The 13,952-nt window shown below is 46.3% G+C and overlaps 1 protein-coding gene across 1 annotated transcript; it reads right to left on the bottom strand.

Moving 5' to 3' along the window:
* Window positions 1-11,414: 11,414 nt before the first annotated feature.
* LOC131681855 (uncharacterized) lies at window positions 11,415-13,925 on the bottom strand. The gene is made up of 2 exons (XM_058962919.1): window positions 11,708-13,925; window positions 11,415-11,649 (listed from the first exon to the last, which is right to left on the bottom strand). Exon 1 carries the CDS (start codon window positions 13,887-13,889, stop codon window positions 11,967-11,969), a length of 1,923 nt encoding a protein of 640 aa, XP_058818902.1. The 5' UTR covers window positions 13,890-13,925; the 3' UTR covers window positions 11,415-11,649; window positions 11,708-11,966.
* Between the last annotated feature and the right edge of the window lie 27 nt (window positions 13,926-13,952).

Raw genomic sequence — 13,952 nt, 5'->3', positions numbered from 1 at the left:
TCGGAGTAAAAAACAGGGTTATGTCAGTGTGAACTCAAGAAACAATGCAGAGCCACGAGTAACGTTTACCAGGACACGACCAGATTCTGGCGTAGCACCTGGGGCTCCCGTAATCTTAAGTAGGACCTTCGATCAAGGAATTCCTTCTCTGCATCAACGAGAGGCTCCGTCCTCAAAGTTCCAGCGATCGCAACGACTACAAGATGCACGTCCTGAGGCAAGCTCTTATTTCATGAACCGAGGGGAAACTGGGAATACCCCGGTTCGTCAGCCGTTGCCTCGAACCGTAGACTACACCATAGAAAACGAAGGTGTAGAAACTGTGTGCTCATTAAATCGAAGCCAGCTAGCTGCTAGGCAAGCCGTATTGAAGGACTTGCCGGATATTGGTGGAAATCCAGAAGACGCCTCTTTTTGTCTCGATCTTCAACTCGTCAGCTGTGGATTTTCAAATGAGAAAAATGTGCTGCGGCTGCGTAAATGTCTAAAAAACAAGACTTTGGAAGTTGTCAAATGCTGTCTATTCCATCCATCAAATGTTCAAGGGGTTATGTCAACCCTCAAGGTGCTATATGGTCGACCAGAATCAATTATTCAGGCAATCGTCAGGAAAGTGCGTTCACTACCACCCCCAAGCATTCAAAGACTGGATACTGTGATCCAATTAGCGCTAAGCGTGAAGAATCTCGTGACGATAGTTGAGGCTTGTGAAATGAGAGATTTTATGTACAACGCGTTACCTCAAGGACTGGTAGAAAGACTACCGCCAACACTAAAGCTGGATTGGGCAAAAACTCGTAATAACCCTACTCCCAACCTTTTGGACTTCAGCTCGTGGTTACGCTTCGTTGCAGAAGACGCCAGTGCAGGCAGCGACCTTCAGTCTGCAAGAAAATCAGAATTTGGTCAGGTAAAAAGCAAACCAACCACTTCAAATAAATTTGACAAAGAATGCTTCGGCTGCAAGGGAAGTTATCCAACCTTAGCCCAATGTAAAAGGTTCAAGGAACTTAGTTATGACTCTAAACAGGCGGTAATGCGAGAGTTCAGCCTGTGTCGAAAATGTTTAAGAAAGCACAAGGGTCCATGCAAACAGAATAAGGAGTACGGTACTGATGGTTGCACCTACCAGCACTATCTGCTTCTACACTGTGAAGGAAGGCAATCCACGCGTCCGTCTACTACTTCTATGACAATACTTCCGCCAGCAAGAGCAAATCAACCTAATAATACCAGTTGCAACGTCCACCTGGGGCAATCTGAAATTTTATTAAGAATAGTCCAAGTCCTCCTTCACGGTCCATCAAAGACGCTTCGAACTTACGCCTCTCTGGACGATGGATCAGAACTCATGCTGATGGAGCAAAGCTTAGCCGACGAGTTAGGGGTGCAAGGACCCCTGAAATCGCTATGCCTGCGATGGGCTGGAGGTACTACAAGAGCGGAGAATTTAACCTCCAAATTTCGTTAACCTCCAAATTTCGTTAACCTCCAAATTTCGAGCGTAGTTAATCCCTGTAAGAAATTTCCGCTTTCCGAGGTGCATACTGTCGGAAACCTGCAATTCCGTTTTCAGACGCTACTAGTTCCCGAGATGCGAGAAAAATATCGTTTGCTGGAGGGTCTGCCGCTTGAGTCATACGAAGAAGTAAGCCGTCTTCTGATATGGCTGGATCATGCTACTCTGGGCAACGCAACGAAATATCGGGAAGGTAGGCGAAAGAAGTTCTCCCAAAACCGAGCCAACCAACCAACCAAGGTGTCGAGGTCAGTTCAGCGATTCCGGTGGAGCAGGGCGTCCGGTTCGCTGGTAGTGTCTCGCCGCGGTCTACTCAGACTAGTCCCCGGTGGTTCCGCCGACGAAGAGTTCTCCGGTGAAGGAAGTTCTCCGGATACCGATTCTTTGGTTTTACCACCACAACTTCTTGAGCGGTTGGCTCCCTGTTTAGTACCATTGAGCAGTGCAACTACTTTAAACCCTTTGGTTCACCTCTCGTTCGATTTCGCGCCACTTCTCCGATGAGCCATTCAGCTTCCGACTTTACTAAAATCTTGGTCTAATCCCCGAAAATGGATCTAGCCTACTCCGACGGAGAATTCCCCGGCGAAAGAGGCTCTCCCGAAACCAAGCGGTAGATTTCTCTTGCTACCGATGTTCGTTTCCATGAGCCATTCAACTTCCCGCTTCGTCCCGATCTAGTCCCCGGCGGTGGACCTAACCAGCCAGTAAGTGCTGAGGTCCATCCAGCGATTCCGGGCGGAGCGTAGCTTCCGGTTCACTGGTGCCCCAACAACCTACTGCTAGCTGCTCGACGCAGTCTATCCGGTTTAATCCCTGGTGGTGGATCCAGCCTACTCACGACCCAAACCCGATATTACGTCGCGTACTACTCAACTGGTCCTCGGCGGTGAACCTAGTTTACACCGTCGGAGAGTTCCCCGGCGGCGGAATTTCTTTCGAAACCCGAGTTGTGGTTTCCCGGCGGCATTCCAGCCAATGGCGCTACTTTGTTGGTTCCTTTGTCACTTCCTCTGCAGCTCCAGGGTATACTCGTAACCACTCTGTTGACAGTGTTCCACGTATGTACATCATGACAAATCTCTTCGACGATATTGTTAACTGTCAACCTACGCACTTCTTCGAACCTACGGCATTCGAAGGCCACGTGTTCCGGTGTCTCTTACACGTTCGTACACTTCGGGCAAAGTTCAAGTAATTCCGGAACCAACCGTGCTTGGACAAAATCTGCATCAAAAGGAAGTTCACCTCTCCATGCTTCCTATACACCTAAGCTGACACATTTGGGATGAGTCGGTGGGTCCACCTTCATATCTCCGCGTTGTCCCACTCCTGCTGCCATATAGCCAACGAGTCCGCTCGGACCAGTCTTCTTGCATTACGTGCATTTCTCCGCTGGTAGCATTGCACGTCCTCGGCCAGAGTGATGCAGATGGGGATCATCCCAGCGATAACTCATACTGCCCCCGACGATATTGTTCTGTAAGCACTTGCGATTCGTACGGCCATCAGCCGGAATGTCCTGTTAAGCTTTTCACGGCTCTGCTTGGCTTTCAGTGCAGTACCCCAGACAAGAACGCCCTATCGGGGTATCGATGACGAAACAGTAGATAACAGACGTCTCGTGCTGCTTCTCGGACCGCCAACGTTTGGCATTATTCACGCTGTTGCCTTCGTTTCCTTCGCCGACTTTTCTCAGGCGTAGTCGACATGGTTGTTAAAGCTCAACCGGTCGTCGATTATCACTCCCAATTGCTTCAATGCACGCTTCGATGCAATCACATGCCCCCCGACGTCGATCTGCGTCCGCTGAACCGCTGTGCAGTTGTTGACCAACGACACCTCCGTCTTGTGGTGAGCTGTTTGCAGCTTGACCCCGTTCAACCAGCTCTTGATCGCGTCTGTTGTCTCCGTCACCAACCCCTCCACTTCTGGTATAGATAATCGTGAACCCTCCTTCTGTGCAGCGATGGCTTCCCAGCTGGCGCTGTTAAATGCATTCTTCACATCTATCTTGACCACAGCGCAGTATCGATCTCCTTTTCGCTTCTGTTTAGATGCCTTCTCAGTATTCTCGAGCACTGTTTAAGTGACATCCACTGTCGATGCTCCTTTGCGGAATCCGAACTACATCATAGTCCGCGCTCACCTTACGTGCATTTCGCCAACCTGTTAAGAATAATCCTTTCCAGGAGTTTTCCGAGTGCATCCAGCAGACATATGGGTCTGTACGAGGCCGGATCACCTGGTGGCTTCCCTAGCTTCGGCAGCAACACCAGCTTCTGGACCTCACATTTCGGGAAAGTTGCCTTCATTTAGACACTTCTGCAGCACCATCCTGAACATGTCCGGATATACCAGGATCGCAGCTTTCATCACTACATTTGGCATTCCATCCGGACCGGGTGGTTTCTTTGATTACAAGCGTTTCGATGCTTCTGTGAGCTCGTCGTGAGCCACATGCTGATCGTCCGTGTTTGCTCCTTCTTCGCCGTACGGCGTTGGTAGCCAGATAGTTGGATCGTGCTTCGGGAAAATACCCTCGAAGATTATCTTCAGCTTACTCTGGTACATTTCGGGTGCCGTTGTCGAGCCCGTCATTTTCGCCATCACGACTCGGTACGCGTCACCCCGTATATTGGTGTCTACTCTTCGGTACAGCTCCTTGTGGTAATATGACTTGCTAAGTCTGACCTCCCGTTTTAAAGCGGCCCTAGCTTCCCGAAACTCTGTCTTGCGGTTTTCTCTATCTGGATCCGTTATTGCTCCCTGAGCCCGCCTCCTGGCTCTGGGACAAGCAGCGCTTAGCGTATTAAGCGTTTCGTTCCACCAGTAAGCCGGACGCCGTTTATTGCGTGGTTCCAGTTTTCGCGGCATTGTGGCGTCACAAGTCGTCACAATCCTTGTTAGGTCATCCGCATCCACGTTCTCGGTCCCGCGTTTTGACCGAAGTGTCTCAACGAAGAGGTCTTTGTTGTAGGCTTTCGTCTTGCACTTTCGCTCACTGGTCATCCTTCTCCGTAGTGCAGCAAGGTTCCGTTGATCGATACGGTAGCGAATCGCCTGGTGGTCCCTATGCGTACACGTTTCGCATACTCTCTATAATCCATGTTCTCCGTCAATGAAGGACTACAGAATGTTACGTCGATGATAGACTTCCTCACGTCTCTCCGAAATGTGCTCGCAGATCCTTCATTGTACAATCGTACGTCTAACTTCGCTGGAGCTTTCTGTAGGATACTCCCTCTTGTATTGGTTACTATACTACCCCACTTCACAGCCCAGGCGTTGAAGCCACCACCAATTACTACCGGTTTCCGACCGATCAGCTGCTCTAGCATTAGACTGAGTTGCTCTACTGTCCACCTTCTTTTTTTACAATGGAGAATACATTTACGTACTAGCCCAGTATACGTGCTACTAGTAGATGCCAAGCTACCACACGGGGTACTGGGGGTGTGTCGGGCTCTAATGGTGACGCAGCCATTAATACTGACTAAACTCCATTGGGCTCTGCCATTGTTCCCCCCAGGGACTACCTCTCGGTATTACTTCTGGGAGGATGGCTGTACTTGATGTATTCATTAGTCTCGCTCACGCGTTCATACGTCCTGTATGAGGCTTACTTGGGTGCTCTCTCTTTCACACCTTGATTCACTCTCTAACACTCCACATGAGGCTTACTTTTGTGCTCACCTTTTTCGTTCCTTGTGAGGCTGACTTGTGTGCTTGCCTTTTTCATTTCTTGCTAGGCTTACTTTTGTGCTAGCCTCTAACATACCATGTGAGGCTGACTTGGATGCTCACCCTATCACCTGGTTCACTCTCAATCGTACCACTCTATTACACCCCTGTCGCTTCCCCTGGCATCCCATGTGGGACATTTTTCTTAGGCCCCACGTCTGGCATACCATGTGAGGCTTACTTGGGTGCTCACCGTTTTCATACCTTGTGAGGCTGACTTTTGTGCTCACTTCTAACATACCATGTGAGGCTGACTTTTGTGATCACCCTTAACATACCGTGTGAGACTGACATGGATGCTCACCCTTTCGCTTCTCTGCCACGCCACGAGGCATCGATAGCTAAGTCCCAACATACTGCGCTACGACCCTCCCATCTTGGCATGAAGCAGTCCACATATATGCATATACACTCGCTCCTCTGTCTTGCTTCGGGGTGGCTGGGTTTACCCCTTACGCGATTGCCAGTCGCTGCGCCAAACCTGCCTCAGCATGAACAGACCATTCACTCACTTTTCTGCGCTCGGCCTTTTTCGCTCCAAGTAACCAATCACTACTTAGTCGTACCCGTCGTCTGTTTCTCGGTGCGCCAGATTCCCTGTAGCCTGCAGGCAATCTGGATGGTTGCAGTCTTGACTGCGTTCCACTTCTCCGCCGCTTGACACATCCGCTGAATAAGGGTATCAGGGGTTGTGTCCCAGCCGCAGACGTCAAGCATTGCTCTTCTTTCGACGTCGAAACGAGGACATACGAACAATATGTGTTCGGCAGTTTTGTCTACACCTGGGCAGTCAGGGCAGACGGGAACCTCCGCGTGCCCCAACCTGTGGAGGTACTGTCGGAAGCAGCCATGGCCTGACAGGAATTGTGTCAGATGGAAGTGAACTTCCCCATGGGGTCTGCCCACCCAGCTCGATATGTTAGGTATCAGACGGTGGGTCCACCTACCTTTCGAGGAGTTATCCTACTAACGCTGCCATCTGGCTGGGACTCTCGGCTGATGGTAGTTCGGTGAAGTTTTGTTGAGTTTCGATTATCAAATTTCGATGTGTGCAGATGAACCTGCCCAGAGGCCGTGTGGTATCCGGCCAAGAATTGAACCACTGGGGTCCTGCTACCATGTCGTAGGAGGCGACTGAAAGTAGGAGACCCTAAGTCAAGGTGTAGTTCCGTGCCGAGGACTTAATGACTGGAGGGTCTAAAATATGCAAGTCGCGCACAGAGCATTTTGGGTTTTGCCCTTACTGTGTTATGCGAATCTCTGACACAGTGGACCATTATTTTCTTCGCAAATCGTGGGAATCAAATAATTGTGTCCAATTTAAACCTGATATGGCTCGCTATATGCGTTAACATCCCAACTCGCTTGGTGTCCTGTAGTTGTTGTGCAATTTATGTTGGAAATGAAATGTACAGTTCTCTAATCAACAATGGTTAGAATAGCACAAATCAATCTCCAGCATAAACGTACAGCAACTATGAATTTATCTCGACTCATGCAGGAAGGTAAAGTTTCCATAGCATTGGTTCGAGAACCGTATTTACATAAAGGAAACTTCTATTTTGGAAAGTTACTTAACACTGCCTTCATTGCTTACAACAAGACAGGCATGACTAGCCCACGTGAAATGCCTCGTGCTTGCATTTTTGCAAATAAGGTATTAACGCGTGTCTCATATCGGAGCTCACAACTCGCGATATCTGTGTTGTCACAGTTACACTGACTGTCGGAAACGTGGACAAAATATATATATATATATATATATATATATATATATATATATATATATATATATATATATATATATATATATATATATATATATATATATATATATATATATATATATATATATATATATATATATATATATATATATATATATATATATATATATATATATATATATATATATATATATATATATATATATATATATATATATATATATATATATATATATATATATATATATATATATATATATATATATATATATATATATATATATATATATATATATATATATATATATATATATATATATATATATATATATATATATATATATATTGTTCAGCATATCTACCGCATAACGAGTCATCTCCTTTTGATGATTTCAAAAGCGTTGTATCATATTGTAGCAGAAATGGGTTTCCGCTCATTATCGGCAGTGATGCGAATGCTCATCACATCATTTGGGGCAGCTCAGACATCAGTTTGAGAGGCTCTGAACTGATGGAGTACATAAGTAGTACAAATCTCCATATTCTGAATGTGGAAAACCGACCAACTTTTGCGAGATCTGGGAGGGAGGAGGTGTTAAACATAACACTTTGCTCTGATAGAATTTTGCATGAGCTGGGAAATTGGCAGGTTCCAAATGAAACAGAACCCTCTATCCGATCATAAATATATATTTTTCGATCATTTTGATGTCACCTTCAATGTGGTGACATATCGTAATCTACAAACTGGGACCTCTTTTTAGAAAACTTGGCGACTAAATTTCATGGATATTTTTCAACAACTAGTCAACTAGACGACTTAGATTACGTCGTGGATACGACAAACTCATTCATATTAGCATCCTACGAAGAAGCTTGTCCACTTCGTACTGTTAAATCGACTAGGGGTACCCCTTGGTGGAGGGCTGAGCTTGAAAGAATGAAGAGTTATGAGAAGAGCTTGGAACCGGCGTCAACGTGATGACTCCTTTCAGGTCAGCTCGTAGTGCATATAAGAAATGTCTTAGATCTGCAGAACGGGCTGGCTGGCAAAACCTATGCACTAATGTCTCTAGTCTGAACGAAGCTAGCAGGTTAAATAAAATTCTCTCCAAATCGAATGATTTTCAGATGAACTTCTTAAAAACTCTTCGACACACACTTTCCAGGTTGTATCGATCCGGAGTTGAACAATGTTCACAGATCTCATTCTGGTGATTCGGACTCGTGGGCGTTACTACGCACATTGGTTTCCACTGAATCGGTTAAGTGGGCAGTTGACAGCTTTGCTCCATACAAATCACCCGGAAAAGATGGAATGATATTCTTAAACATGTCTTGAAAAAGATTTTGCTTTCCAGTCTTGCTACCGGGTATATCCCGAAAGCATGGCGAGAAATAACTGTTAGATTTATTCCCAAAGGGGGGCGCTCAAGCTATGAAGAAGCCAAGAGTTTTAAGCCCATCAGCTTAAGTTCTTTTCTTCCGAAAGCTTTGGAACGGATAATCGATCATCACATCAGGAACGTTAGTTTAGTTGAATATCCACTGCACAAAATGCAACATGCATATCAGTGTGGGAAATCCACTATCACTCTGCTTCACGATGTTGTTTACAACATTGAGAAAGCCTTCTCGCTCAAGCAATCTAGCTTGGGTGTATTCCTAGATATTGAGGGTGCTTTTGACAATGTGTCCTTCCAGTCTATTCTGGAAGCGACGCGCGGTCATGGGATACCTGCATGTATCTCGGGTTGGATAACCGCAATGCTTAGTAACCGCATACTTTGCTCGTCACTGCGACAGGCTGAGATTCGGAAGTTGAGTATTTGCGGTTGTCCTCAGGGCGGCGTTCTGTCACCTTTGTTGTGGAACCTGGTAGCTGACGGCTTGTTGAAGAAACTCAATGAGATTGGATTTCCAACCTACGGGTTTGCTGACGATTACCAAATACTAATTACTGGATTTTGCATCGGAACAATCTTTGACTTAATGGAACAGGCATTAAGAGCTGTCGAACAGTGGTGTCGACAAGTTAAACTATCAGTTAACCCAAGCAAAACTTCAATGGTTCTTTTCACCAAGAAGCGAATAACAACCGGGATTCGCCCCTTGCAGTTCTTTGATTCTGAGCTACTGTGTGCAGATCAAGTCAAATACGTTGGAGTCATATTGGATTCCAAACTGAATTGATCTGCTCACATTGAGTTCAGAGTCAAGAAAGCGGGCATGGCTTTCGGGCAGTGCAGACGAACTTTTGGAAAGACCTGGGGTCTCAACCCTAAATACATCTATTGGATTTACACGACAATTGTACGTCCAATACTGTCATACGGATGCCTTGTGTGGTGGCAGAGGGGAGAGGTGGTGACAGTCTAGTCAAAGCAAAACCATCTGCAAAGAATGGCACTTGTTCTGGCATCACTGGCAGTTGCACCATTGCACCCGTGTCGAATTGACAGATGCAACAAATTTGTAAGTAAGTAAGACAAATAATCGATTATTTACGGTAAATTAAAATAAAGTTATTTAGTTTGATCTGCACAGTAAAAAAAGGCGGATTTTCAAAAATCTTGTTTTCGCCTGCCGTCCGAACAGCACTCATGGCGTTGACTGGTGCTTTCACCACGACTCCGACTGCTGCTCTTGAGGCACTTCTAAATATCAAACCATTACACATACACCTCAAACAAGAGGCACTATCATGTGCATACAGACTGCAGGTTACTGGGCTTTGGAACAGTAACCATGTTGATCTTGCTACACGAAACACGATTGTGGTCACAAATGGTTACATGGGGTGAAGATATTCTTGCTCCCAGCGATATTACACTCACATGTAGTTTTCCTTACAGGACATTGTGAAGATTCCCTCTCGAGAGGAGTGGTTGTCTGGCTTTACGGAAAGACAACAACAAACGCAAGTGGTCTGTTACACTGACGGTTCTCTGATGGAGGGACGTGCTGGTGCTGGTGTCTACTGTCGTGAAATGAGATTGGAACAATCTCACTCACTAGGTAGATACTGTACTATATTCCAATCAGAAATCTTTGCGATTATGTGCGGGGTACAATCGGCCCTTCAACTGAGTTTGTCCGGCAGAGTGCTCCGATCTAGGGGCAGATCACTTGTGATGCATTTTTAAAAATCAGCGAAATTAAATGCATTTATTTCCATCAAAATAGAAATTCATAATGTATTTTGCGTTGCGTGCAATGTTGTTTGCGTTGCGTGTAAGACGTCAAAACCCTACAGAAAAACTAGTCCTACATTTAACAAAACGTCGAACAAAGTGGATCATCGTAGGACGTTTGTTAAACAAACTTTTCTGCGAGGGAGTACAAAGCTGATGCAAAAATGGAAATTAAATGCATTTTTTCTAATTTGATGCAAATTTGTTATACGTTCTTAGAGTGATCTGCCCCTAGGCTCCGATAGTCAGGCTGCAATCAAGGCTCTTAGCTCAAACAAATCCCAGTCCAAGCTAGTGATCGCGTGCCGAACCTAAATCGAAGAACTAAGCATTGTCAACACTATCTACCTTGTCTGGGTGCCCGGACATTCTGGTATTACTGGAAATGAATGGGCTGACGAATTGACCAGGGGAGGTTCAGCGAATGACTTCGTTGGTCCTGAGCCCGCGCTGCCAATTTCGACAAGTTGGATAAGGGGGCTTTGTCCGAGCACCGCAATTACTGGAGAAATCTACAAACGTGTCGCCAAACAAAGGCGTTTCTAGAACAACCGTGCCCAGTGATTTCGAAAAATCTCCTACATTTTTCGAAGCTCCACTGCGGCATGCTGACCAGGGCTTTAACCGGTCACTGCAAACTCAATTATCACATGGCAACTATTCAGCGCGCTGAGTCTTTTTCATGTGATCTTTGTGAATCCGACTACGGAACCTCATATCATCTGATATGCAACTGTCCAGCGGCAGCGCAATTGCGATTTCGAGTTTTCGGCCGTCCTTATATAGACGAAACCATGTTTGGACGACAAACTCAGAGACATACTAAAGTTTCTTATCCAATGTGGTAAAGAGCTTTAGGCTTATTCGCTGGCAAGTTGAACTACTTGTGAGTTTAACTTACCTGTTATTTATTTTTGTTTTTGTGCTATTATTTTTCCCACCCTTCCAATTCTACTTCCCCACACCTCCTTATCCTTTCCTTCCGCTCAGGAAATGATGAAAACACAAGGCAAGGCACAAATCCCCGACAACATACGGGGAACGTGCCATTTAAGCCAATATATTCTGATTCCTGATACCCACAGTTCCCCTACCTATCCATCTTTTCTGATGGTTTTATATTTCGCGGTACAATGAATTCGGGTAATTTACAAACGTTTAGCAAGCAGGGACAGCATCAAAATAACACCTGAACAGTGCTCGTGTTGCGCAAGTAAACGGACAATAAAGGAGATGATTTCCGGTTTTGTAACTCTCGTATATTTGTACCGAAACGTAGAGAGAGGTTATAAAATCCCTTTGGGAATAAAGGTATAAGTTCATTATAATTAATTACCTTCATGGTTTCATGGGATTTGTGTGTATGACATAGGTGTGGTTTAACAAACAATGCTTATACTACTCACGTTTAGTTTCCTTGTGATACTTATTTGCCCGTACTAGACGCAACTATCCGTACTATTAACTGTAAATGCATGATTTAGGTTAGGTTTTATATGTAGATTTTCACAAGATTATTTTACCTTCTGTGTTCTTTGTTAAATAAATGTTTCGTGTGTAAGATATGTCAATCACTGCCCTAGGTATTTACTCTAGATATAAGTAGAATAATCAATAATTCTCTAGGATAATAAATTAATTCTTCCTGCACGCTACTTCAGCTATCACGTTAATTCGACTCTCTCACTTGCACTTTTTCTTACCTACGTGTCACTTCTCGGTCGGCGGATGTATGACAGCTAAGTAGTACAGGGTCGGAGCTGCGGTTGTTCGACCGGTCGATCAATGAGGTGTAATAAGAGGTGCGTCACAATCCATAGTGATGTGACACTCCCCCCCGGTACGCCACTGTCCATGTGGCTTACCGCCGTTAGCACCGACATCCAGCACCGCAATCTTGGTCGCTGGCCTCTCCAGAAGCCCAGTCGCAGTCTGCACGGTGACTCGACGAACCTGTCCGTCTTTGGCTTGAACCACTTCGACCACACGTCCTCGTGGCCAACAATTCCGTGGAAGATTGCAGTCCACGATTAGCACCAGATCACCCTTCTGGATGGGCCTCACCGGTTGAAACCATTTTGTCTTGCGTGTCAACGTGGGCAGGTACTCGGCCACCCATCTTTTCCAAAACCTGTCGGCGTACAGCTGGGCCATCGTCCATGACCGCTTGAGGGCTGCCGGTTCGTTATCGAAGATAATCGGGGGCTTAGTCCCGTCTGCCGATCCTAATAGGAAGTGGTTCGGCGTTAACGGAAGTTCCGCGTCGTTTTCTAGCGGTATGTCAGTGAGCGGTCTTGAGTTCAGGATCATCTCGATCTCCAATAGCATGGATCGCAGAATCTCGTCGGATGGCAGGCGTGGGACGTCGAAATCGTTCATGATCTTTTTAATCGACTGGATCAAACGCTCCCAGCAGCCACCAAAATGTGGAGCGGCCGGTGGATTGAACGTCCACTTTGTGTTAGGACTGACGAATTCAACCATAAGTTTCGTCATGTCGATTTTCTGCATGGCCTCGCGCAGCTCTCGCGACGCTCCTATGAAGTTAGTTCCTCGATCGCTTATAATCTCCAGCGGGGAACCCCTCCTCGCAATGAAATTGCGCAGTGCCAGAATACAAGAATCCGTCGTTAACGAATGTGCTACTTCAATGTGCACACCTCGGGTTGTCATGCAGGTAAGTAGTACTCCCCATCTTTTCTCGACCCTTCTGCCAACTGTTACCGACATCGGCCCGAAATAGTCAATCCCGGTGTACGAGAACGGTCTTTGAAATGCTGCCATACGGGCAAGCGGGAGGTTTCCCATCGCTGGAGGTTGTGGCTTTGATTGTCGGACTTTACAACGCTGACAGTTTCTGCGTACACGATCGAACTCTGAACGAAGACGAGGGATGCTGAATTTCAATCGTACCTGGTTCAGCGCTGTGTGATGATTCTGATGACGGCAAGAAGCGTGGTACTCAGCGAGCACCAGATCAGTCACGGGATTCCGTCTTGGAAGCAGGATGGGGTTTTTGGTCGCCTCGTCAACCCATTCGCATGCGTTTATACGCCCTCGCATCCGTAGAACACCGAGTTCATCGATAGCTGGACTCAGCTTGTACAACGAGCTGCTTTTTGGCAAGGTACGTTTCCACGGACTGGCATCTGAGCTATTGCTACGGATCAAGCGCATTTCGTCAGGGTACGCCTGCTGTTGAACAATCCGGTAAATTGTGCTTTCCGCCAGTTTCAGCTCTTCCTGCGTTAGTGGTCCCAGCTCGGCGGTGGCCCCTTCGATGCGCTTATGAAGATTCGTGATGAAACGATGGGCATATGCCATCGATCTCAGCAGACGTTTCCATTTGGAGAAGCGCTCGAAACTCACTAGCGGCTCGGTAACTGTATGATGTAGGACACTGGGTCGAATTTCTTCTACAGTTGATCCTTGATCTCGATTGTGACCAGGCCATTCGGCTTCCGATTCCCAAAGAAAATCCTGTGCGCGAAACCAGCGGCTACTAGGGCGTAAGTCTGGCAGCCTTTGCCACTTCGTACCTTCGTCCGCTACGTTCATCTTAGTTGGCAACCATCTCCACTCATCCACTTGAGTTGTATCCAGCAGCTCACTGACCCTGAAGGCAACGAACTGGCTATAGCGCCGATGGTCAGATCGTAACCAGCATATCACATCACGGGAGTCTGTCCAGAAAACACGGCGCATGATCTTAATACGATGTGATTTGACGATACAGTCGGCTAGACGAGCTCCAATAACGGCAGCTTG

This window comes from Topomyia yanbarensis, chromosome 2, assembly GCF_030247195.1.
Source record: "Topomyia yanbarensis strain Yona2022 chromosome 2, ASM3024719v1, whole genome shotgun sequence".
In the NCBI taxonomy this organism is placed as follows: domain Eukaryota; kingdom Metazoa; phylum Arthropoda; class Insecta; order Diptera; family Culicidae; genus Topomyia; species Topomyia yanbarensis.
This window is presented reverse-complemented; position numbering and strand designations above follow the sequence as displayed.

Coding starts and splice junctions, on each gene's coding strand:
- LOC131681855 (XM_058962919.1), bottom strand. CDS start 13,889: ATGCGCCGTGTTTTCTGGACAGACTCCCGTGATGTGATATGCTGGTTA.